At 42.4% G+C, this 27,175-nt stretch overlaps 1 protein-coding gene across 1 annotated transcript in view; it reads right to left on the reverse strand.

Moving 5' to 3' along the window:
- Nucleotides 1-495: 495 nt before the first annotated feature.
- tes (testis derived transcript (3 LIM domains)) overlaps nt 496-27,175 on the reverse strand; it is a 133,892-nt gene continuing 107,212 nt past the window's right edge. The window contains exons 6-7 of the mRNA XM_062547672.1: nt 15,695-15,853; nt 496-1,522 (exon numbers count right to left, since the gene is read on the reverse strand). Of these exons, the coding sequence (XP_062403656.1) occupies nt 1,334-1,522; nt 15,695-15,853 (348 nt within the window). The 3' untranslated portion in view covers nt 496-1,333. The remainder of the gene's footprint in view (nt 1,523-15,694; nt 15,854-27,175) is intronic.

Below are 27,175 nucleotides of genomic sequence, written 5' to 3' on the forward strand. Positions count from 1 at the left end.
TCAACCCCATTGAAAACATGTGGGGTGAGCTGAAGAGGAGAGTGCAGAGGAGAGGACCCAGGTAGCTGGATGATTTGGAGATTTTGTGCAAAGAGGAATGGTCGGAGATCCCTCTTTCTGTTTTCTCTAATCTTGTGAACCATTATAAGTAGATTAGGTGCTGTTTTATTAGCAAAAGGGGGTTGTACAAAGTATTAACATCAGGGGTGCTAATAATTGTGGCACACATGATCTGATGTAAAATAATTATTTCATATTGTGGGATTTTTTTCCTTCTGAATAAATGCACTTGAGTTAAAGGTTGGATAGTACTCTCTTTTTCATTGTGGTCCTACATTATTAAATTATTAAAAAAAATGAATTCATTAGAAGCTAAAGAATACATCTTAACCAGGGGTGCCAATAATTATGGAGGGCGCTGTATCTCTGATATACACTTTATAAGAAAGATTCCCTACAACAACACAACTGTCTAAGGAACTTACACTTTTAAGATAGATACCATATTGTTGTTTATGGAGTTTCAGCCTTATTGCAGGTTCATAAAGACAACATACAAGCAACTGTCATCATAAACACTGAAATATTGGTGATGTTACAATAAAGAAACATATCTTTAAAGCATCAAACATAGGCTAAAATATGTCAAATAGGTGACATCTACAATCTGTTGTCACTCAAGAGTCCACATATAAATGTATAGGACTGGTAATTTTCTGTATATCTCAGCTCTGCATCTAGGAATGGACAGTTTGTTTGAATTTCTTGTTATTCGATCTGTGAGTGTTTCTTGAAGAGGAGGTAGCCAGTCTCTAGCTGGGCTTCAGCAGCTTGTTGGCAAAGCCCAGCCCAGTACCTCAAGACCAAGACCAAGGATGATTTTAGAAGTTCGTTTCCGGATACTTTCTAATACCTTTTTTGTGATGTGGTCACTGAACAGTTCCATATAGGGCCAGCATATTCCAGCACAGGCTGCACATAGCCTTTCTATCTTTCTATTACAATTCAACTTGGATAGAATGGAAAGGAAAACGATACTGCTTGAACTGCCTGCCTAAATCCTTGAACAGGTTATTAGGTATCCATAATATCTTAGTATAAAATTGATATTTCATAGCTTCAATATAACAAGATTAAAATAACACAAAAGACTGCAAATAACTTTAATTGCATAACTATGTGATAGATATGCTATCAGGCACTGCACTAGTTGAAACAGCCATTAACCAAACACAGGTACAGTATTCAGTAGGATAAGCACAAAGGCCACAGTCATATGACCAGTATCAATGCCCATAGTTCTTAAGATGGCAGACTTTGTGACAGGGGTGGTCTAGTGAAGAGTTTTCTTGCACTCCACAGAGCAGAAGAGCATGTTTTTCATAGCCATGAAGCGTTGACCAATAAGACATTTGGAACAACAGGAACATTGGAAGCACTTTGGTTCAGCATGCCAGTGGCTCTCTCCATAGGACACACGCTGTGCCTCAGGTTCAATGGGGAGTTTACAAGCCACACAGATCTGAAGACACAAAGGATATAAAAAGACATGTCAAAAATCAAACATGTAAAAATATAATACAGTAGAATACCATTTAAACAGTGTACAATCACTGTTAACTGTCTGACAATCACAGCTACGCACTGATTATGGCTATGTAACCTTAACCATTCTTACTGTGCTATTGCTATGCAATTCAATTCTGTTCCAGTAGTATAGTATACAGAGTTGGTCAAGTTACTTGAAAAAAGTAATTAATTACTGATTACTTACCCAAGAAAAGAATCCCATTACTTCACTGATTACTTTTTCTAAAAGTAATTAGTTACTTTACTAATTACTGTACTTTACTTAATTACTTTTCAAAAACACACTAGCTAGGCTACACAACCTGAATATGCTATAAAGCAATACACCTTTCAGCCTAATTCTATTCTTTCTGCATATTCCATCATATAAAATAGAATCAAATGCAGTGTTGTGCATAAACGAGTTCTGTGAACTATGAACTGCAACACATTTGTAAATAAAGAACTTGAACGTGAATTCGTTCAGATTATGGTAAATGAACAACAAGCGTCACTGCTGAGTTCCAATTAAACGTTACGCAGTTAATCTGCTCGAATTGCCTGTATGCCACGCTCCAATCTTTCATCGATGTTGCGGATGTAACAGAATACATGCTGCATTGTTGCAACAACATTCAAAACAGACACGCTGTCGGTGCGAAAACAAAAACAGTAAAGGCAGTGGCACGCTCCTCCGTCTGCGTCACGCGCACGCGGCACTGGTGAGCGCGTGGCGAGAATTGCGTAATTTTTACGGCATGCGTCGCGTTTTTGAGTCGACCAAAATTTAAGACCGCGCGTCTCTTTCACGCGTAGACTGCGCATGTGTGAAACGGAACTGCTGTAAAGACGCCGCTCCAGTAGGTGGAGCACGTACAGAAATAAAGCTTAAAACGCAGCAAACAGAGACAGAAGAACACTTAAACTGGCGTTTCCTACACGCTAACTTTGTTATATGATGACAAAACATTAGTCTTTGAGTATTTTAATAGTCAGCTGTAAACAAAGACCTCCTATGTAATCCAAGTTGTGTAAATGGACTGAAGTTCGCTCTAAATATATACTTTTATCGATTATGCTAACCGTTAGCATCTCTATGGGATTTCTCATACACATTAGCCATAAGCTAACCCATTAGTTTAGCTGTAACTTGGAATGCTAGCCTACGCGTGGTGTGCTGTGCCTGTTCTGGTGGATGATAAATGGAGAGATGTGAAGAACCAACTCATCAAACTTTTCAGCAGACATGAGAAAGTACTCGTGGTGCTTCTCCTCATCTAACTGTCACGGGTGTCACTATGCTTTGGGCTTTGGTGGTGGGCGTGTCTCCTGATTGAACTCACTTACCGGTGACGGGCAATCATGAATGAGAAGATGAGTGAAGCGAAACACAGGTGTAGGGGATTAAGGAAGTGAGCGGTGTCTTCAGTTAGTGTGTTGGGAGAGCGGGAGACAGGGCTTTTGTGTGGCGAGAGTTGGGGGAAGTGTCTGGTGTTACAGAGCGTGCCGGTGACCGGAGTCTGGGAACAAGAGACCGACTATTAGCCAGCCAGCGGCGCATGTGTCCATCGACCGGGGTCCAGGTTCCGAGGTGACCGAATGGTCAGACGACTTCAAGCGTGAAGGACGTAGACTGCCTGTTGAAACATCGTGGAGGTGCGGCTTATGGTCGCCCTCTACCAAGTTAAGTGCCTTTCTCTAAGTTGCATGAGAGCTGACCTGTGCCATTGTGAAGTTACTAGCGTTGCCGTGGACTGCTGTGGACATTTAAGAGTTGATCTGCGTATTCAAATGGACTTCTAGGCATCTTATTGCTTGCGGTGTCGGGTTATAGCCCCTTCCTTACATATCACAAACATTTGCTTGCTGTGCGCTCACGAAGTGTGTGTGCGTGTGCGTGTGTGTGCGTGTGTGGCGTTCTCACTCACTCCCCTTAGATTATTGCCAGGAGAACATCGGAACGCATTATTGCCCCAATTAGATGTTACACAGAAATTTACCACGAACTGCTATTAGCGTTTCTCTCTCTCTGTCTTCTCCTGCTTAGCGGCTGATCCTATTTCTACTGGGCCCTGGAAGATTGTGGACGCTGGTGACACTCGCCTCGCCTTTCCTCTCCTCGTCTCCCCTCCCGTTGGGAGAAACCAACTAGCTGCCTCTGCTTCCCCCCATCTACGGATTCTTGGAGTACTTTCGAACTGTGACTCTTACCTTGGACTGAGACTCTTTTAGAGAATAAGTGACTGCTAAAATAAAGGATTTATATTTTTATATATCTGGCTGTTGTTTGGATCATTACAGTAACTCCCCACTAGAATTGTGAGTTTATACATTGGTTACAAGTGGCGTAGTCGGGTCAGGATTTCTTCTGGGTTGAGTGCTGTGGTGATCCAACATGCCAGGGGATGAGGCTCAGGGGGGTGGACAACAGGTCATGATGATGCCATTGTTTCTTGGAGCTCCATGGGGACAGAAATTTAGTGGTGCTGGGTCTGAACTTAAGTTTAGAGAATGGAAACAACAAATGGAAACTGTATTAAACCTGCAACCATTAACTGAACAACAGAAAGCACATTTAGTGCTGAGTAACCTGGAGGGTGACGCTCGACGAGAAATTTTGACACTTAATGTAACAGATAGAAATACTGCAAACAAGATTTTCAAATTGCTTTCAGAATTGTATGGTTGTACTGTGTCTGCTGCAGCTTTACGAACCAAATTTTTCAATTGCAGACAAGAAATGGGACAGTCTCTCAAATCTTTTTCACTTCGCCTCAGGGAATTGTTTTCAAGATTGAAGGAGAAAGATGCAAGTGGCCTGAGGAACGACGACATCTTACTGCGAGACCAGTTTATCATGGGGTTGAAGGACGACCACGTTCGTCGTGAACTGCGACAACAAGTGAGGAGATGTGAGGATCTGTCTTTTGAGGCTGTCTGGAAGGAGGCTCTGGCTTTAGAGGAGGAGCAGAGTGAAGCATGGCCAACGTCTGCCTGTCTGGCGGTGAGTAGGCCTCCTGACCAGACTGCTGCTAGTGACTGGAAACAAGCTTTTAAAGCAGAGATACTAAAAGAGGTTAAAGAACAAATGACTGAAATGACAAAAACATTATTGGATGAGATTAGAAGTGAACGTCCCCCATTGTCACACGGCCCACCTCGTGAACGATCATATTCTGATAGCACATGGCGAGCCACATCCAGGCCACACACTCGCACTCAGACTCCTCCACCTCAATCTAGATATAAATGGGACCCCCAAGGTAGGCCAATATGTAATCGTTGTGGAGAATCCGGACACATCAGTAGAAATTGCCCACCCAAGGAGAACCAGCAGGGTTTTTAGAGATTCCGGTCACTGTGGGTCAAGTGACTGGGCCAACGCCAAATGACCCTTGTGTGAACTTTAACCAAGCAATGGTAGCCGGAACTTGTCCTGTAGTGACTGTGGGGGTGGAGGGAAAAGAGATCCAGTGCCTCTTAGACACTGGCTCTCAGGTGACACTATTTAGTGAGAGTCTTTGCTCCAAACTGTTTGGAAATGAAAAAAAACAATGCACTACTGACCTACCATGGTTAAGCCTACGTGCCGCTAACGGTCTTCAAATACCTTATATCGGTTATGTAACAGTGGATTTTCAAATTGGAAAGACCAATGTGCCCTCTAGAGGTGTTGTGATTGTGCAAGATGACTGTTTGGGGGCCAATAGCGCAATTTTAGGAATGAATGTAATAGGAGCATGTTGGCAAGAATTGTTTAACCAGCCCACCACATCCTTTACTACTCCACACCACTCTTTGGGCAAAGAGTGGGATGCAGCTTTTGCAGACTGCTGTCGCATTCGTGCAACGTCCACCCAGCGGGCTAAGCCCCGCACAGCTCGTCTAGCATATAGTCATGGCATTACCATTCCAGCGCAGGCCGAAGCTCTGTTGTGGGCAAAAGTAAATGACTCATTCATACAAGACCGTACAGTAATGGTGGAACCGCTAGCTGAAATGGGGCCAGTGGGAGTGGCTAGGTCATTGGCAACTGTGCGGAGGGGGAGGGTCCCAATAAGAGTACGCAATGTCCAGCCACACCCAGTGACGTTAAGTAAGCTACAAAGACTGGCTGTTATTTCTGCTGTTGACTCTGAAGATGTGCGGGACGGACGGGACATTGCACTGAACTTGATTAGTCCGGATGTAATTGAGGTGCAGGTTGTACAGTTGGGGCAGGAGTCACCTGATGGGGGAGGGGTGGCACCCACTATAGCTGGCCTTCAGGGGGGAGGGTTGGATTCGGCACAACAACAGCAACTTCAGCAGCTGTTGTCAAAATGGCAACATGTTTTCGCACAACATCCTGAGGATTATGGTAGAACAGCTGCAGTTAAACATCAAATCCCAACAGGGAATGCTGCCCCTATCCGTGAGAGGCATAGGCCAGTACCCCCCACCTTGTATAAAGAGATCCGTTCCCTGCTTCAAGGCATGTTGGAGGGTGGGGTGATTAGAGAAAGTTGCAGCCCATGGGCCGCCCCAGTTGTTCTAGTCCAAAAGAAATGCGGAGCATGGCGTTTTTGTGTAGATTATAGGAAACTAAATAGAGTTACACACCGGGACGCTTTCCCTTTACCCCGCATTGAGGACTCATTGACTAGCTTGAGCGCGGCCGAATGGTACTCAACATTAGACCTGGCCAGTGGTTACTGGCAGGTTGAAGTCGAGGAAGCAGACCGTGAAAAAACCGCCTTCACAACACCTTTTGGACTTTTTGAATTCGAACGTATGCCGTTTGGGTTAACTAACGGGCCCGCCACTTTCCAAAGGTTAATGCAAAGGTGTTTAGGTAACCAGCTTACGGAATCGGCATTAGTGTACCTTGATGACATAATTTTGTATTCTAAAGACTTTAACACCCACTTACAGGACCTGGATAGAGTGTTCCAGGCCATGGCACATTACGGTTTAAAGCTCCATCCGGAAAAATGCCAGCTTTTCCGAACCCAAGTGAAATTTTTGGGCCACCTAGTGACTCATGAAGGCGTGGCACCCGACCCGGAAAAACTGGCGGCTGTAAAAAGGTGGGAACCACCTACCACAGTGCGGCAAGTCCGAGCCTTTTTAGGCTTTGTAGGCTACTACAGGCGTTTTGTACAAGGATTTTCGAAAATCGCAAAGCCTCTAAATGAACTGCTAGTGGGCACAGGGCGTTGCCGGAGCCATTCATCACCATCTGTAAATTGGACACCATCCTGTGAGGCAGCTTTTCAACTACTAAAACAGCGACTTCTTGAAGCTCCTGTATTAGCCTATGCAAACTTTGAGCTACCCTTCATTTTGTATACTGACGCGAGCAATTGTGGGTTGGGGGCTGTGCTAGCACAGCAGCAAGATGGGGTTGAGCGTGTAATCGCATATGCAAGTAGAAGTCTCCACCCTGCAGAAAGAAATGATGCCAACTATAGCTCTTTTAAACTGGAGCTACTCGCGCTGAAATGGGCGTTAGTGGAAAAGTTCAAAGATTATGTCTGGGGAGCAAAGATTATGGTAGTGACCGATAACAGCCCACTGGTACACTTACACACAGCTCGGCTAGGTTCCGTTGAACAACGCTGGGTGGCACAGTTAGCCAGTTTTGATTACCTCATTAAACACCGCCCGGGAAAGGACCATGTCAATGCGGATGTGCTGTCCAGATTCCAAACCACCCGTGCAGAACATCCACCTGATTTGTCCTCTGAACAAGAGCTATTGGTCAGTGCAGTAGGGGTACACATGGAGAAAGACTGTTACCCAGAGGGGTGGGGGTGGGATCCGTTGCGTTGGAGAACATGTCAACAGCAAGATCCGGCTCTACAGGTGATTGGCCAGGCCCTAGAGGTAGGCAGGTTACCAAAAGCAGAGGACCGAAAGAAGCAGCCGAAGGATGCCCAGCGTCTGTTTAGCCAATGGGACAAACTACAGTTGCGGGAAGGGGTCATCTGTAGGCAGGTCCAAGACTCTCAAACTAAAGAATTGTATACACAGATCGTTGTTCCCTCAGCTCACACTCACTCACTTTGGGAGGCATTTCACCAACATACGGGCCATCAAGGGTGGGAAAGGACCTTATACCTGCTGCGGAAGAACTTCCATTGGGGAAGGATGGAGTCCAGTGTGAGAGGCTGGATACAGACTTGCCCTCGTTGCGTGCTGCGTAAGTCCAAGCCGGAAAGTAAAGCCCCTCTAGTCCCTATGTTACCCAGTACGCCATTGGAGACTGTGGCAATAGACTTTCTTACATTAGGTAGACCCACTGACCGATTCCAAAACATATTGGTGATGACCGACTTATTCACAAAATATGCCTGGGCAGTCCCAACAAGTGACCAGACTACTGTCACAACAGCCCGGGTTCTCTGGAACCAAGTGATACAACCATTTGGCTGCCCTGAAAAAATACATTCAGATCAAGGCGCAAATTTTGAGTCAAATTTGATTTATGAGCTGTGTCGACTTTATGGAGCTAAAAAGACGCGCACCACCCCCTACCACCCACAGGGGAATGGGGGGTGTGAAAGACTAAATCAGACTCTATTAAACCTGTTGGGAACACTAGAGGAAGAGAAACAGACAAGGTGGGTGGAATATCTGCCCGCTTTGATCCAAGCATATAATAATAGTCTTCACAGCTCTACTGGATATGCACCGACATACTTAATGTTTGGTAGGCATGTTAGACTTCCCATTGAATTAGTGATGGGGACAGTGGGTGCAACCACACAAAGTACGACCGACTGGGTGACCCGGCATCATGAACATCTGGTCTATGCCTATGCCAAGGCTGGTGAAAACATGAAGAAGGCGGCAGAGAAAAACAAGAAGCTGTATGATGTGACGGCCAAAGACGTTCCCTTTGTGGCGGGTGAAAGGGTGCTGGTCATGAACAGAAGGAGAGGCCAGGGGAAACTGCGGGACAGGTGGGAGGATCGCCCATACGTAGTGATCGGACAAGAACGGGCCAATCATCCTGTCTATAGCCTCAGGCCTGAGGGTGCGGACGGTCCAATCCGTGTCCTTCACCGCAACCAACTTCGCCCCTGCTTGCTCTATCCAACGTCAGTACCTGACCAGCAGGGGGAGACCGATGCACCTGTACAAGCACCTGCCTGGGGGCTGACCCTGCCTATGGTAACCTATGCCCCATTAGAGGATGCGAATGGGCCTCAAAATGAAAACCGCCGCTCCCAAAGGCCTAATTTGGGAAATCCTCCGGAAAGGTATGGGCACTGAGGGGTGGTTATATAGTATAACTGTTCTTGGGGGACAAGAACCATTTCAGTCTGGGGGGGAATGTCACGGGTGATCACTTGGTGGTTGGCATGTCTCCTGATTGAATGTACCTGTAGTGGTTATACAGTAAAGCTGTTCTTGGGGACAAGAACCATTTCAGTCTGGGGGAGAAATGTCACGGGTGTCACTATGCTTTGGGCTTTGGTGGTGGGCGTGTCTCCTGATTGAACTCACTTACCGGTGACGGGCAATCATGAATGAGAAGATGAGTGAAGCGAAACACAGGTGTAGGGGATTAAGGAAGTGAGCGGTGTCTTCAGTTAGTGTGTTGGGAGAGCGGGAGACAGGGCTTTTGTGTGGCGAGAGTTGGGGGAAGTGTCTGGTGTTACAGAGCGTGCCGGTGACCGGAGTCTGGGAACAAGAGACCGACTATTAGCCAGCCAGCGGCGCATGTGTACATCGACCGGGGTCCAGGTTCCGAGGTGACCGAATGGTCAGACGACTTCAAGCGTGAAGGACGTAGACTGCCTGTTGAAACATCGTGGAGGTGCGGCTTATGGTCGCCCTCTACCAAGTTAAGTGCCTTTCTCTAAGTTGCATGAGAGCTGACCTGTGCCATTGTGAAGTTACTAGCGTTGCCGTGGACTGCTGTGGACATTTAAGAGTTGATCTGCGTATTCAAATGGACTTCTAGGCATCTTATTGCTTGCGGTGTCGGGTTATAGCCCCTTCCTTACATATCACAAACATTTGCTTGCTGTGCGCTCACGAAGTGTGTGTGCGTGTGCGTGTGTGTGCGTGTGTGGCGTTCTCACTCACTCCCCTTAGATTATTGCCAGGAGAACATCGGAACGCATTATTGCCTCAATTAGATGTTACACAGAAATGTACCACGAACTGCTATTAGCGTTTCTCTCTCTCTGTCTTCTCCTGCTTAGCGGCTGATCCTATTTCTACTGGGCCCTGGAAGATTGTGGACGCTGGTGACACTCGCCTCGCCTTTCCTCTCCTCGTCTCCCCTCCCGTTGGGAGAAACCAACTAGCCTCTGCTTCCCCCCATCTACGGATTCTTGGAGTACTTTCGAACTGTGACTCTTACCTTGGACTGAGACTCTTTTAGAGAATAAGTGACTGCTAAAATAAAGGATTTATATTTTTATATATCTGGCTGTTGTTTGGATCATTACAGTAACTCCCCACTAGAATTGTGAGTTTATACATTGGTTACATAACAGCTGCATCTTTTGTGTATTTAAGTGTGGAACACTCCTTCCCTGGCTCTTCCTTAGTTCAGTGGTCGCACATCCCAGAGTATCACAGTTAATTCGTAGTGCGCCGGCGCTAACCTTGATCAGCTGGCGCGCATTCAGGACACAGACATTGGAGTATGCCTCTTATACGCGTCTAAAATGACGCACATCAAATGTCCAGTGCCGCGTGCGCGTGACGCAGACGGAGGAGCGTGCTAGAGTCTTAAGCCCTGTGACAGCGGCCGCATATTCTGCGCCACCCCTCACTCAAACACACAGAGATTCTGTGTTGTATTGAGTTGGTTCGTCACATCTCAGTGTTTCCTTTCAGTTATTTCCTTCAATATTTTGTTACAGAGCAATCACGTAGGCTAGCATTCCAAGTTACAGAATAGAAACTAATGCGTTAGCTTATGGCTAATGTCAATGAGAAATCCCATGGAGATGCTAACGGTTAGCATAATCGATAAAAATATATATTTAGATTGAACTTCAGTCCATTTACACAACTTGGATTAGGAGGTCTTTGTTTACAACTGACTATTAAAATACTCAAAGGCTAATATATTGTCTCCATATAACAATGTTACCGCGTGAAAGAGACGCGCGGTCTTACATTTTGGTCCACTCAAAAACGTGACGCATGCCATAAAAATTACGCAATTCTTGTCACACGCTCACCAGTGCCGCGTGCGCGTGACGCAGACGCGGGACCATGCCAGAGGTTTTACGCGTTACTGCCCATCACTGATAGTATGTTAATTAAATACCGCTGCTTTAGAGGATTAAGGCCCTTGACTCTAGAATGCCCTGATCAATTTTTTTTGCTATATGATATACTGTACATTTGTGACCCTCCACAGTGAAATCAGTCACATTGTTCAAATTTTCAAAATTACAGTTATTACGTTTTCAAGAAAGGGCATAATCAACCTTCAAAACGATACCTATATCTAATGAATTGAACGTCATATTACTGAAATATAAACATTCAGAGGAGTTGAGTTCATCCTGTCATGCCAAGAGAGAAACGGAGAAATCTGCCTCTGAAGTTGACTGTCAGCTCAACACTCACAAACACTTTGTAAGGTTGCAGCTACTTTAAGATTTATGCTACTTACGACACAGCACGCGGATGGCTTGGTGGTCGTCAATGAGTGCATTTACCGTAAATGTTAGAGTAGAGGGGCAAAAACGAGACGCCTCTAACATTCTGCTGGAGTTAAATTTCCCACCTCAAGAAACTCACGTTTTTAGACTAGAAAAGGTACGTTTTTCAGCTAAATGTATTCATGGCCGTACAGTGTATACCTCCCACTGTTTCAAAACACACAAAAAAAAATCCACGATTTTAACACTAGAAGCGCCGGGCCGTTCTGACCCACTTATACCTAGAAGCGCCGCGCCCCGGTCATTTGACCGCTTTGAAAACCTACTAGAAGCGCCGTGCTGGTGTGAACTACTTAAAGCGCGGTGAGGCGGTCAAATGACCGCTGAGTCCTTAGACTGGGACGCTTTCACTTACACATAATGATAGCTAGATGGCGCTTCGTGCACAAATCAAATCGTTTGGTCATAGATTCAGTTTGCACTAAGCCATGTCTCATTCGTGTCAAACCGTGTTGATAGTCTGTGGTTGTTTCATTATGACATACAACACGTTCGAGGTAGGCTGTCTGTTCATTTATTTGTGTTGTTTGAGGTAAAAACTCTGGAAGAGTTCTTGAACAAACCTTAAGCAAACTTGACTTCCAACTTTTTCGTAGTATTTTTTTATATAGCCTATTTCGTTTTTAATAAATATGAATATTCGTTTTTAATATTTTGGAGATTGATTTAATCATCTTTATAACAATGTCACACACGGTAGTTTGAGTGCAGTTAATCTACGAATAGGCTATAACATTCAGTTATCGGCTGAAAATAATCAAGTCGTTGCACGCCTAGTCATAAATGTAGGCTACCGTCAGAACGATCCAAAAAAGTGCTGAAACGTTGACCATTGTGATTCAAAATTGACTTGACTATTGCTGTGACAGATAACAGTTTTGTTTTGGAGTCGTGGGAGAGACGTAGCGGGCTTCTGCGATGTTTTCCGAGGGAAGAGTGCTTTGGAAGGTTAATAATTCCTCCCAATAATATCAAGCTTTACACATGCAGTTTAATAAAAACAACTATCTAACAAGATATTATCCGTTTGGGAATGTGTAGGCTATGTTTCGATGTCTGCTGAAAAAAAGCTATAGGCCTATTGTTTCTACAATGTACGCTACTTCCCTGTGAATTCTTGATTTGGGATTGAGACACACATATTCAAGGCAGAGCTGTAGCCCACTGGTTAGAACTTCAGCCCCGATACTCGAGAGTTGCTGGTTCGTTCCCCGATCTGTGTATGGCAGAAGTCCTTTTGAGCATGGCATCAATAAAGTATATTCTATTCTATTATTTTCTATTCATACAACTACACGCACGCTGGCGAATTCGAACATTCTGAAACGCGCACATGCGATGTAACATGATTGCGCATTCTTCCACGAGTTGCATGTAAACAACAAACCAGCCTACAGCTCTGGAGGCATGCGTTCTGTGATGCGTTCTGTGTCTCTTGAAATGAGCCCCCATACTCAATTTCAAATTCTGACTCTGAATCTGAATCTGAATCAGATGCAAGATTCAGATTCAATTCAATTTCGTCCTCCCTTTCATCATCGCCATCCGACACCCCACTGCCCCCACACTGCTACCGCGTCGTAAATAATTGTCCTCCCCAACTCAAAAGTTCCCTTGCTATATATTTAATCATTCAAATGCTTACTTTACATGCTGCTTATTTCGGGGAGATGTCCTTAATATCATGATATACATGTTATTTACCACATTTATCATCCAGACTCAATCTAAAAATGAGAGTTAAAAAGAGATACACAAGGAATCGAACTCCGGTCGCTCGCGTAGCAGGTTAGCTATTAACCCCTAATCCAACTGATTCACATGAAAAAACTGGCGACTAGAGATAGTTTTGTATTGAGCCACCCGCCGTTGCAAAAACCTGGAATGAATATCATAATAGAAAATAGTTTGTACAATAGTAAAGTATTTACAGCAAATATGTAAGAAAATGCTTATAGCCTACATTAGTCTGAGCTTTAAAGATACAACTAGGCCTATAGAAGATCTACAACTTAGAAGATATAGAACTATGAATGTACGTAGGCATACTAAGTAGGCTAAGCCCAAATAAATGCATAAGAAAGGTTTGCCCACAGATGAATGATTTGGCCTAAATTAATTTAATAGGCAACGACGAATTTCAGCTGAAAATCATTTTTACACACATAGCCCTATGCTTAATGGAACAACGTCGCGCAATGTTTTCAAAACAAACTTTTTACCACTGTATATCGCCTCCATACACTATGCCATGTAAAGGAAAGATAGTTATTAAAATAAATAACATATATAATAGGCTACATATTGCACATATATAAACTATATGTTTTATTATATTATCCTCATGCCCGACTGACAGGAAACTTATGGGAACCCTTTCGACATCTGCTGTGAGAAAAGAGAATAGCAGCCTGGAAAAACATGGCCGAACATGAGACTCGCATTGTTGTGAAATAAGTAATAGCAAAATAGCTCTAAACTAGCTTGTACCGGTGTGCTTTTGATCATGTAAAAATACTGGGTGATAAAACACGCATATTTAGGAAAAGTCGTGAACGTAGGGTCCTGTAATTTTTTTGTAATCACTGCGGTCAAATGACCGCAGCCCGGCAGTTCTAGGTATATCTAGGTCAAACCTACACGGCGCTTCTAGTAATACGCGTCAGCGGTCAAATGACCGGCGCTTGGCGCTTCTAGTGTTAACACAAGAAACATAAATAGTCATTTTTCTCAGAAACGCCTGTTGCGACAAGTGACTGGTTTTGCGGTGGAGATTCTATATAAATAACACTGAATTGAATTAATCAAGGTAAATAACTATCCGTTATGTGACTTTATGGAGTATCTGTAATAATGTATAGACAGACAGACAGCCATAGAGGAGGGTGTGTGTGCTTGTGTCTGGGTTTAAGAGAGAGAGAGAGTGGATACATGTGTGTAAAGAAAATAGCCAGAAGTAATTTCTAAAAATAAAAATGTGTGCTAATGATTTCTAACAGTTATGCTAAAAATGCTAACTATGCTAACCATGCTACCCAGGTTGATTAGCTAACTGAGCTAATGATTTCTAGCAGTTATGTTAAAAATGCTAACTATGCTGACAATGTTAACTATGCTAACCATGCTAACTAGCTAATTTACTAGTGAGGACTTTTATTTTGAAGCATTTGTTGCTAGGGTATCCATGGTGACCACTATCAGGAATAAAGAAGTTACGGTAGTATAATCATATTGGTTGCTATGGAAACTGTCAAATGCTTAATTTTAATGGTTGCTATGTTGGTTGCTAGGTACGTGGAGGTTTCATATAGTTGACTGGAGGCATAGCTGATGATAACTGACAGTTGGAATGGTTGAACAGTTAAATAGTTGAGTAGTTACAATGAGTTACTAGTGTATTATTGCAGTGAGGACTTTTATTTTGAAACAGTTGTGGACAGAGGAAACAGTTTAACAGGATATATAGTCTTCTGAGAGACTGTATGCTTTAAGCCAGAGAAACTGGCCATGTCTGAAACATCAGTACACACGCTGGGCAGTGTGCATTTTCCGGAAGTTACGTCAGAATAGACTGTCCGAAAGTCAAGCGCTCTCACTAGTTGGGTACTTCGTTTGGCGTGATTTCCAAGCGTGCATCGATGCATCTTTTTTGCCCTCAGATATCCCATAATCCATTGCGCAGCGCAGGTCAAGCTCCACACGTCATGCAAATCGTCTACACACCCCCCTCCCCGAGTCAGGTGACGCCAACTAGTTAGTGCTGTCCAAATGTAGGTAGGGATGCATACTGAGGAGCAAGCTAACTAAGACGCTACTGGAAAGAAGGTACTATCCAGCGTGCACGCTTGACTTCTGGACACAGCCACTGACAGTTGGTGCCCAGGTGGCTGACCAGCCAACCAGTCATAATGAGCAATGTTAAGTCTATGGGGGAAATTGTAATAGTTTTTAACTAATAGTTTAAAAAGTATAAAAGTTACAAAGTTGAAAAGTCATAGCACACATGGCATAAGCAACGTTAAAGCAACACTAAAGAGTTTTTCGTACCTTAAAATAATGTTTCCAAAATAATTTCAGCGGTTCATCAACTCGTAACAGGGTGAACGGCATTTCTGCTTTCACTTTGCGGCCCTCTATCGGCTATAACCGCACTATGTATCTGTAGTTTGATGAAATGAGACATCAGAAACTACAAATATGACTTGCTTCGATGTCGCAATACATCATACTTTCATAAAATCATGCAACATATTCTACCTTGTCTGTTATTTGCTGGATAAACAAATAGCGTGTGTGCGACAGAGGAAAAGTGCTTTAGTGTTGCTTTAAACAGTTCAAGCTGAATTGCACGCGTTAGAAGAAGAAGTGGAATAATAAGAAGCTTCGCTGCTTGGCCCCCAATAAAATGAACCAATGATGTGAATAATGTTATCACTGGTCCTCACCATAGCATAGTTCTTCATGTAGCAGGCCTTGCAGACAGGATGATCCTTCTCCATTACATATGTTTCCCCAGCCAGTACACAGTCACAGTCAAAGCAACAGAAGTGCTTCAAGTGCCAGTTTTGGCCCTCTGCTTGGGTGTACTCATTACTGAAGATTAGCTAAAAAAAAAACAAATCACACACACAGGGGAACATGGGTTATCAAGGGGTTCCTATCATTCAGACCAAAGTTTCATTGGTGAAAAAACGCTCTGAGGCCTGTCACAAACTTTTTAAGTAGTCCGACACAACTTCACATGTTTTCCCACCTATCTAAACACAGATACAGAGGTTCCACATATACTTGTATTCAGTACAACATAAGCATCATCAAATAACAGTAAAAAAGTAATGAATCAATTTTCAGATTTTTTGTGTTAACATACACTTTTCAAAAAGCTATTTCTAGTGCTAAGATGTTGTACAGTGCATCACAAACAATTGAACTGTGAATCTTGCAAATATATTTCAGATTCTGATACAAAACATTCAGGAATGGCATATCAAATGTTAAGTGTTCAGTGTCGGGAGAAACGCATTACAAAAGTAATGTAATTACTGTAATGTATTGCTTTTTGCTGTAACGCGGTAATGAAAGGCCTTCCAAAAACAAAATGGGTAATATTTTACTCGGTACAAAGGTCAGTAACGCAAGTTACATCGCAATTAAGTGATGTGTTGTTTTTATACTATTGCCACGTGAGATATAGGAGAAACAATCCGCACAAATATAGGCCTAGAACGTTTTTTTCTTACTTGTAAAAGATGGCTGAAGCTGAAGCATGCTCAACATCGGACAGTTACATGTTCAAGATGGACATACTTTCATTACTTTCAGTTTGATATGAAGATGGAACAGTAGTTACAGTAAGTGCACTTTATGTGTGAAACCAAAAGATCTACCTCACGCAATAGCACAAGTAATTTCATGAAACATTTAGAGCGATACCACGCTAACATTACATGAGTAAAAAGAAAGCAAACTGAGGACGAGAGGAGACTATACAAAGCAGCTAAATTATCCCGTTCCGCGATGCCACTTGAACCTCAAGAAGTAAGGAGACTTGTGGAAGAGTATGGTTGAAGATATGCATCCGCTGTCAGCAGTGGAGTCTCCAGCTTTTAGAAATCTTGTCTGCAAGACTACGACTACAGTCATAGTCTACCACTACTAAGACTACAGTACAGACTAGCAATGACAAGGTAAGGTGTTGTTGCCTCAACAGGTTGTCACTGCTGTAAATAACTATTAGAACAGCAACATCATGTCAATCTGTGATCCAGACAAAAACGTCTGTTAAACACAATAAACATTAGCAATAAATATTGGCTGCCACAGTCTCCTTACTTCCTGAGGTTCAAGTGGAATAGAAATGCAAAAAAGAGTATCTTGTCATGTCTTTGGCTTTAGGTTATAATATAGTGGGCACTGATTTTAATGAGTAGGCTAGGCCTAAAGTTACCGTATCTCTAGTGCGATTTATCAGACTTGATCCCTTTGTTGGTTTCAAAAAATTTTGCCTATATTGAGCTGGATCGAGCATAATAAGCTAAATAATTAGGGCCCGAGCACCGAGGTGCGGCCACTGTAGCAGCGGCTGCACCATAGGTGCAAGGCCCTATTGTTTTTGCTCAGATTATTATTATTATTATTATTATTATTATTATTATTATTATAGAGTTTTCCTCTAACCGGCAACATGTTGCCCTTTTTCACCAACTTGACATGCACTAAAACTCTTGTAATTTGGCAGCTACCTGTGGAATTGATAACTCTACTCAGAGACAGACCTCTGGCCTAGGGTGTGGCTCAGGGACTCTGTAGCGCCACCTAGTCGTTGTCTGTTGTGGTTGATACATGCATTCACGGAAATGGCCCAAATTTGGTGGGCATATGTGTTGTATGAATCTGAACAAGTTTACATCTAAACGATATAGTGAATCTTAGAAAAAATTGAGTTATGATTATGATTATGATTTTTGCACATCACATATTTTGAAACACTTCTCCTAGACCGTTTATCGAAATCATGTCATATGAGCAGTAAAATGATCTCAGAGCTGCCAACTCTCACGCTTTCGGGGTGTGACACACGATTTTGCCTGTTTACACACGCACTCACGCCATACATCCAATTTCTCACGCAAAAAAAATCTGATCTTGGGCTGAGACTCGTTCGTTCCTTTTAAAACTCCCCAATGGTATATGGCGCTAAGAAGCGCTACTATACAGTAAGCTAACCCTATTCGTTGTATAGACATCCAAGTTTGCGACAGAAGAAGGAGACACCCGCGGGAGAAAATCACAATCTGGTCAAAGACTAGGTAGGCTATGTTGACAATGTCACAAATCACAGGCCTATCGTTAATTAAGAACTCACTCTCTTAAACTTAAAATCTTGAAAGAAATCAGTTTGTGTGGATGAACTTGATTCCCTAGCCTACATGTTAACTTTAGACTAACTTGTTGCACTTTTGTTGTTTGCTTGAATGTGTGGATAAATAACTTCTGGAGAGAGCTAAATCATAGTGCTCACTAAAATCATAAAGGAACATTGCAAGACACCCATCTCTTATGTGATCCCAGAAAGATTTTCTTCAACTTGTTAGTGTTTTGAACATGTAATTTATCTAATGACACAGAAAGCTAAATGAATTCCTTGTCATGCAACTTGTATTTCACTCGCGTAAAACCGTGAGATAGAAAGCTACCTCACGTATTTCTTAAAGCGACAGGCACTCAATTACACACACCACTAATGCACACTCAATTAGACCTAGGCCTACACACTATTTAAAAATAGGCCTATGAGTAAGTGTAATAGTCTTGAAATCAGTACACAAATGACTAAACACCTTTACTAATAATTATGCAGATTGCAAAATACTAAACATTATCAACAAAATATGTACAGTTATATACGAATACCCAAATATATGATATAGAAACATATGACTATCATTTTCTGTGTGTGTGGAGGGTCGAGCAGAATCTTAGATGGCCACTGGTGTGAATGATCACACAATATTCAATATTAAGTTACTGATGATTAAATCACCAAATACACTAAAATTGTTTTTAAAAAAGCATCGAAATCACAATTCTTGACTTAGTATCGGGATCGAAACAATAATTTTGGTAATTTTGGACAAACTTTTGGTCACCCCCGACAGAATCTCACTCTAAGGTTTTTTGAAAAGTTGGCAGCTCTGGATCTTGAGCTTGCCCAAGAGAAATTGCGAACAGATTTTTGAATTTCTGAAGTATATTGAATTGGCGAATGTTTGAATTATTGCGTCTAATTAAAGAAACAGGAAGTTGATGTTATAGGCAGAAAAAAGGTTATAATTTGGATGTAATTTGGCAGCTACATGTGGAATTGCAACCACTACTCAGAGACAGAGCTCTGGCCTAAGATGTGGCTTCGGGACTCTATAGCGCCACCTAGCAGCGCGTTGTCTGTTGTGGTTGACACATACATTCACGAAAATTAACCAAATTTGGTGGACTTGTCTGTTATTGCTACTGCTAGTCAGAGACAGAGCTCTGGTCTAAGGTGTGGCTTCGGGACTCTATAGCGCCACCTAGCAGCACGTTATCTGTTGTGGTTGACACAAAGATTCACGAAAATGAACCAAATTTTGTGGGCTTCTGTGTTATTGCTATCGCTAGTCAGAGACAGAGCTCTTGCCTCGGGGCTTAGGGACTCTATAGCGCCACCTAGCACGTTGTCTGTTGTAATTGACGCATACATTCACGAAAATGAATCAAATGTGGTGGGCTTGTGTGTTATTGCTACCGCTAGTCAAAGACAGAGCTCTGGACTCGGTAGTGGCTTAGGGACTCTATAGCGCCACCTAGCGCATTGTCTGTTGTGGTTGACATGTACATTCACAAAAATGAACCACATTTGGTGGGCATGTACATTATTGCTACCGCTAGTCAGGGATAGAGCTCTGGCCTAGGGTGTGGCTTAGGGACTCTATAGCGCCACCTAGCGCATTGTCTGTTGTGGTTGATACATTCACGAAAATGAGCCACATTTGGTAGGCTTGTGTGTTATTGCTGACACTAGTCAGGGATAGAGCTCTGGCCTAGGGTGTGCCTTAGGGACTCCATAGCGCTACCTAGCCTGTTGTCTGTAGTGGTTGACACATACATTGATGAAAATCAACCAAATTTGGTGGGCATGTGTGTTGCTCATGCACATGCCCACCAACAAATACGTGTTGCTTTGTTAGATTCTGAAATGTCACAGGTCCGCACCACAGGTGCTCGGGCCCGCCATCGCCGTTTGCGGCTATATTATATATATATATATTTTGTGAAAGTAACTCAAAAGTAATGCAGTAGTAGTGTAATGCTTTACAATTCAGAGACAGTAATATTGTAGTGTAACACATTACTTTGAAATGACAGTAACAAGTAATGCATAATGTATTAAGTTTTTGAAGTAACTTGCCCAACACTGCAAGTGTTAGACTGGTAAAGGTCATGGTGTTTTTTTCAGTTAGCCTATTAGCCTGCTTGATGGTCTGTAGTAGCCGCTAATGTAATAACGTCCAATAACGTAATAATTTTATTATAATAAAGCCAGTAATGTAATAATTTGCCAATAATGTAATATGTTATTACATCATTGGCTGGTTATTACGGTATTGGCTTGGATGGGGAAAAAACTATCAAAATGTAATAGCTATCAGATATCAGTATGTTACTACATTGTTGGCTGCAGTTATTACATTTTTATAGTTTTTTTTCCATATAGTCATTATTACGTTATTGGATATTATTATATTATTGGTTGCTACAGTCGGCGTTACATTGCGATGGCCGTTTCCTTCACGCGTTGCCTGACTCACGCTCTGCGTGAAATGTATTACAACTGTATTACAACTTACCGCCACGAGGTGGCAGTACAGTCCGCTGTAGCATTGCTGCGGTGTGATTGATACTGTAGCCCAGAGTTCTACTCATTCAATAGGCGGCCCGGAAGCAACCTCTAAGTGGCCCGGCCCATAGTTTTGACTGAAATGTAAGCTAGAGAAAAAATATTTCTCGAGCTTTCGGAAATGCCAACAGAAATCACTAGTAGCCTAGTCACCTACAGACTGCAACACTACAACTCTTTTATTGTTTTGTTTTTTCGGGTGTTTGTCAATTCAGTCTGGCACGAAAATGTTCGCAAGGCTCTGCCTTTCGAAAAAGACGAGCATGAACTAACAAACTATGTCATAGTTCAAAATTGCCATTAACACAAGCAGCAGATTGAAATAACACTTTATGTTTCATTCGAGAGTTTGACAACGGTGAGGATAATTAGCACTATGCAAACAAGTTTTATTGAGTTGACTGCGTCTCTATAATAGTTCCGTAATCTGACGCATTTCCTCATGAATGTAATTCTGTAATTTCTCTCGATCTATCTATCTATCTATCTATCTATCTACTGTATTTGTCTATCTATCTAACATTCGGTTTCACTTGCGCAGACGCGCACATTCAATCAGCGCTCACATTACTAAATTAATCCAATTGCAGGCCTCTTTATTTGACCACACACAATTAAGAAATACTTCCTAATTGGGAAAACGTTTAGCTTCCTTTCCTTTCAGCTAGTTCGAGTCAACCATTTACTCGTGCCGCAATTAACTCATTCACTGCCATTGACGTCTTTAAACGTCAATTTAGACACATACGTTGACTGCCATTGACGTCTATAGACGTCAATTGCCTTTTTCAATGGGGAGGGCTCCTGGGTGGTCTTGGGAACGATCTGGCAGAGTTTCAGGCTTGTAAACAGACTGTACTAGCGATCCCAACCGCTAGATGACAGCAGTGCCATTTGGATGATTAGTATCTGCCTGCAAAGTGCAGATACAGAGACATGCAACCAGCATGCAACAAGCTAACACTGAAGATCGACCACAGTGGATCTAGTTTGCACGCGATGCATGGAATAAATATGCTTACTTCTTACATCAAGGATGGAAAACACGTGAACGGTATGATCCATTTACATTGGATATTGCTATATAGACTAACAACAACTTTGCTAGTGCTAGCTTGCTAAGTCTACCGTCCTGTTCAGAGTCTTTAGCGACCATCAGAGTCCCTAGCAACCTTGACGAGACTGACGAGATAACAGTGCAATCGTGGTAGACATACTCCTGAATCGCTAACGTTAAAAAGTTGATTTTCACAAAAAGATCGTTTTCTCCATGTTTTGGTCAAAAACAGGTGTTTTTAGCAAAACTAACCCATGTTCTACTGACGATTACTAAAGAACGGAAAACGATAGAAACAAACCGTTTTTTCCTGGTGAAAGAAGAGAGTACGGTGTACATTTTAGGACATCCTCAGACTCAGGTGTCAGACTCAGAAAAACAACCGTCATCTTCAGACAAAACTGTCTCAGCGTCAGAAAAAACTTGTCATCCTCAGACAAAAATATGTCAGCGTCAGAAAAAACTTGTCATCCTCAGACAAAAATATGTCAGCGTCAGAAAAAACTTATCATCCTCAGACTCAGGTGTCAGACTCAGAAAAACAACCGTCATCTTCAGACAAAACTGTCTGCGTCAGAAAAAACTTGTCATCCTCAGGAAAACCTCTGTCAGAGTCAGACAAAAAAGTCTCGGGTGAAAAGTTGTCAGAGTCAGGTCTCGGAAAAAAAGAGTCAGACAAAAAAGTCTCGGGTGAAAAATTGTCAGAGTCAGGTCTCAGAAAGAAACTCTGTTACCATGGATACTCCAAACAAACTCAACTGAAGAATCACGTCACGTGAACTAGCTTGCAGAAAACAACTTTGTATTAGGCTATATCTAGGTTCTACGCAGTCTATGATTATATCAGAAACAAGCCTGTAGTTTGCTTGCTGTAGCCTAATTTATTAAACGAAAGAGTTGTTTTCTGCCAGCTAGAAATAGTTCACCTGACGTGGTATTCTTCAGCGGAGTTAGTATCCATGGCAACCTCATGACTTAACAAAGATCATCAACAACAAATATCCTGGATACGATTTGCACGAGTGAATCAGCCTAACTTGCAGAAAACAACTGTTTCGAATTATATCACAAATAGGCTATGCTTTCTTTACCAGTTAGAAACAGCTGGGTTAGGCTACTACCATAGATATATATATTGGCTACTACAAACAAACTCCGCTGAAGAATACCACGTCAGGTGAACTATTTCTAGCTGGCAGAAAACAACTCTTTCGTTTAATAAATTAGGCTACAGCAAGCAAACTACAGGCTTGTTTCTGATATAATCATAGACTGCGTAGAACCTAGATATAGCCTAATACAAAGTTGTTTTCTGCAAGCTAGTTCACGTGACGTGATTCTTCAGTTGAGTTTGTTTGGAGTATCCATGGTAACAGAGTTTCTTTCTGAGACCTGACTCTGAGAACTTTTCACCCGAGACTTTTTTTTCCGAGACCTGACTCTGAGAACTTTTCACCCGAGACTTTTTTGTCTGACTCTTTTTTTCCGACAGAATTTTTTCTGAGACCTGACTCTGACAATTTTTCACCCGAGACTTTTTTGTCTGACTCTTTTTTTTCCCGAGACCTGACTCTGACAACTTTTCACCCGAGACTTTTTTGTCTGACTCTGACAGAGGTTTTCCTGAGGATGATAAGGTTTTTCTGACGCTGAGACAGTTTTGTCTGAAGATGACGGTTGTTTTTCTGAGTCTGACACCTGAGTCTGAGGATGATACGTTTTTTCTGACGCTGACATATTTTTGTCTGAGGATGACAAGTTTTTTCTGACGCTGACATATTTTTGTCTGAGGATGACAAGCTTTTTCTGACGCTGAGACAGTTTTGTCTGAAGATGACGGTTGTTTTTCTGAGTCTGACACCTGAGTCTGAGGATGTCCTAAAATGTACACCGTAAGAGAGTCTACTCTTTCATTTGGTACCTTCGGTGTTTACATAGTCATAAAGCTCACCGTTCGGTGGATCTTGGAAAAACAGTCAAAATGCTGTAAAACGTCTGGCAGTATGGAGCGCTCTGCACTGAAAATCGCTGGCAGCCAATGAGTTAAGGAGCTCTAGCGTTCCATGATGCGAGAGTTCGGATGTGAAGCGGATCAACACAGCGTGTAAGCTAGTGCCATGTAGGATAAACGTAACGTTATATGTTAACTTCTGAGATGGAGAGAAAAAGCAAATAATGAATAGTAGTGACGCCAATTTATGTAAAAGGAAATCATGAAGGCAACAAAGATCGCGGCTACAGTTTGCGAGGTTATCCGGTTCCCACTGTCAACTCAAATTGGTGAGGGTCCTGTTACATCTGCAATCAAGTGATTTGAAACATAGAAAATATTATAACGATTAGTCTAGTCTAGTCTTTGACTTTTGAGTCGTTTTCCAAGCATCTATGCCGTGCCGACTGTGGCATTCCATTCAGATGGCTACCACAAAGCGATTAATAGGGCACCGAAATGGGCAGCAGCAGCACTGGGTGAGAGCCATCAAGTGTTGGAAGCTAACTGTACCATCCCCCCTCTGTGAACTGACCTCTGTGCCTTAGAACACGAATTAAAAAATCCCCCACCCCCCCAAGAGCAGTTTCACACATCATTAGCTATCTTTTGTATACGCTATGTTGAGTGTGCGTCTGCAACAGTAAGCCTACTCCTTTTCGACTTTCGGAAACAGCAGCGTCAAGTTGGTGCCCACTGCCCAGGGCTACAGATAAACCTATTGTGATCGACGACAATGCCAACGCATAATGGACTGAAATAGCTGAAACAATGTGTTGTCCTACGTGCAACAATGTAGGCCTTAGGGCTTTGACTTTTGGCCAAAAATCGTATTCGAAGTTCGTTGGGTTATTAATATCAAACTTCGAATGTATTCGAATATTTGTTAATAATATTTTGACCATTATTTTTATGCTATTGGAAAAACACGCAGCATTCATTAAGCTGAATTTCCTTTTCCTGCTCTCCCTCCGTCTCTCTGTCACTCATGCGTCTGTGTCTCTCTCTCTCTCACAAACATACACACACACACACACACACACACACACACACACACACGTACACAGCCCCTTCACTCCACTCCGTGCAGACCGCGTCTGTCTGCATGAAAACAAGATCCCTGGAAGCTTGATTGCACCGACATACGCTGTTCAGGTGGAGGCACTATGCATACAACTTTACCAAACAGTATAGCCTAAGTAGCCTAAACTCATTATCCATGGCCCGTTTTCTCTCGTCCTCCCTCGTGCGCGCTCAATGGACACCTGTCCCTCGACATGCATCCTAAACATTCACAATCGTGAAAGCAATGACGCATAGAAGACAACAAGCTAAATTATCCGGTTAGCATGATTAGCATGCTGCACAGATTAAAACTCTTGCATGCATTCAAGTTGATTGACTATCTCAATACCAATGTCTTCCAACTCCAAGACTTAAAAGGGCCTGTCCCAATGAGGAAGTTACTATTAGCTTACCTTGAAACTTACACACACGTGGGGAAACTGAATAGGCTAGTCAAACCACTCGCTAACATCGCCTACAGGAGCCCAGATGAGTAAGCCTATTCATGGGTTTCATCAGGTCCCTTTCCACAGGTGTATAAAATCAAGCACCTTGATTATCAATCCAGACTACATAGTGCTTGATTAGTACACCTGTGGAGAGGGACCTGATGAAACCCATGAATAGCCTTGCTAATGAGCTCATGATTCACGACTTTACCAGATGTGAGAAAGCCGCTGAATCTGAAAACCACGTTTGCATGCAAACACATGTACAAAAAAATAATGCTCATAACAGGTTCGAATATTAAGAGCTGCCTAAAATTCTTTCGAATATCATATATTTTTCAAAAATTCGAATTATATTCGAATAACGAAGTTCGGAGTCAAAGCCCTAGTAGGCCTACCTCTTCCAAAAACAATTTCAGTTACTTTCACTGTGAAAGTGAAAGCCAGAGTTCCAAATGGTTGCAAATTTGCGCACTAGACAAAATATGCCATCACGTCTCAGGATAGACTAGGCTACTTCTACAGATGGTACGGGTTGAGAATGCTCCTTTCTTTGCCGCACATCGGGAATCCCGAAGGTTCGGGACTTTGTAATTAAAACTGCAACCACAGGGGGGCAACATAAGACCGCCCTAATAACATGCAGGTTCGTCTCATGCCGGAAAAACACTCTGGTCAATGGAGAGGGAGAGACACGCTTATTACGCCTACCTTCTTTCAATGAAACAGCAGTGTCTGCTCAACTTATCACGGATATGCTTCATAGGCTAAGTCACAAAAACGAACGCAATGTTTAGGACAATTAGCTAAACGGGGATGCCTTTGCTAGCCAAAAAGTAGGCTAGTTATTTTGTACATTTCCATTAGGCCTATGTCAACTTTCTAAAGCATAAGAAGGCTTGTGCGAGTTACATCTACATAAAAAGTGCATGTTACATTTAACCCCGCGCTCTGCTGCGCTGTGAAATCGGCTACAGCATTGCCGGGACACTCTAAAACTCTTAACATGAAAAAGCTTAACGTGAAAATTAAGATAACGTCCATAATGATTGGAATTTGGATTCAATATTTTGAGAGTTTTATGTGCTTATGAGAAGTAATATAAGAGAGAAATTTGGTGATCATTGGTCGTTGTTTTCCAAACTTATTCCACGTTAAGCCTTTTTGTATGAAAAGAAGAGGAATGCTGGTGCAACGCAGATGTCTTTCGTAGGCTATTTATTTAAAAGGTGCAAAACATTGACTAACATTTCGACATCAAACGTCTTCATCAGAGTCGTAGCCTATAAGTTGTTCATCAGTTGCATACTTCTGTCCTGGCCTGGTTGCACCAGATTGTCGCACAACAGAAGCGCGGAGAAGTTTCCTTTGTAGGCCTATGCTTATGTCAGATAACGTCCATGGAGTTTGGGTCCGAGTTTTTGATAGTTTGATGTGCTTATCAGAAGTAATATGAGAGAGAAATTTGGTGATCAATGATCGTTGTTTAGTTGCATTAAACCACGTTAAGCTTTTTCCTTTCAATGGGGCAGAAACGCTTCATGACATTTAATTTGAGTTTGGGTTCGATATATATTTAGCCTATAGTTTAAAGTGATTATGATGAGCAATATGAGAGAGAATTTGGTGGACATCGTTGTTTAGATAGGCTACATTAAACCAAAGCCTTTTTCTCGCCATAGGCGCCAATGAAGAAGACAACGTAAATGTGAAATATCTTCTATAATCGTTGGATTACGGTTTAGTTTTTTTGACAGTTAAGTGTCCATTGGTGATGATTGACAGTTAAGTGTCCATTGGTGATGATTGGCCGTTGTTTTCCGCCCTTAAGCCACGTTAAGTGTTTTAGAATGTCCCGCATAGGGCATGACTTGACGTTTCATAGCTCAATCTAGCTCACGTTCAGAATGATAAATTTGAAATGTTGCG

The sequence above is a fragment of the Sardina pilchardus genome, chromosome 10, assembly GCF_963854185.1.
Source record: "Sardina pilchardus chromosome 10, fSarPil1.1, whole genome shotgun sequence".
NCBI lineage: Eukaryota > Metazoa > Chordata > Actinopteri > Clupeiformes > Clupeidae > Sardina > Sardina pilchardus.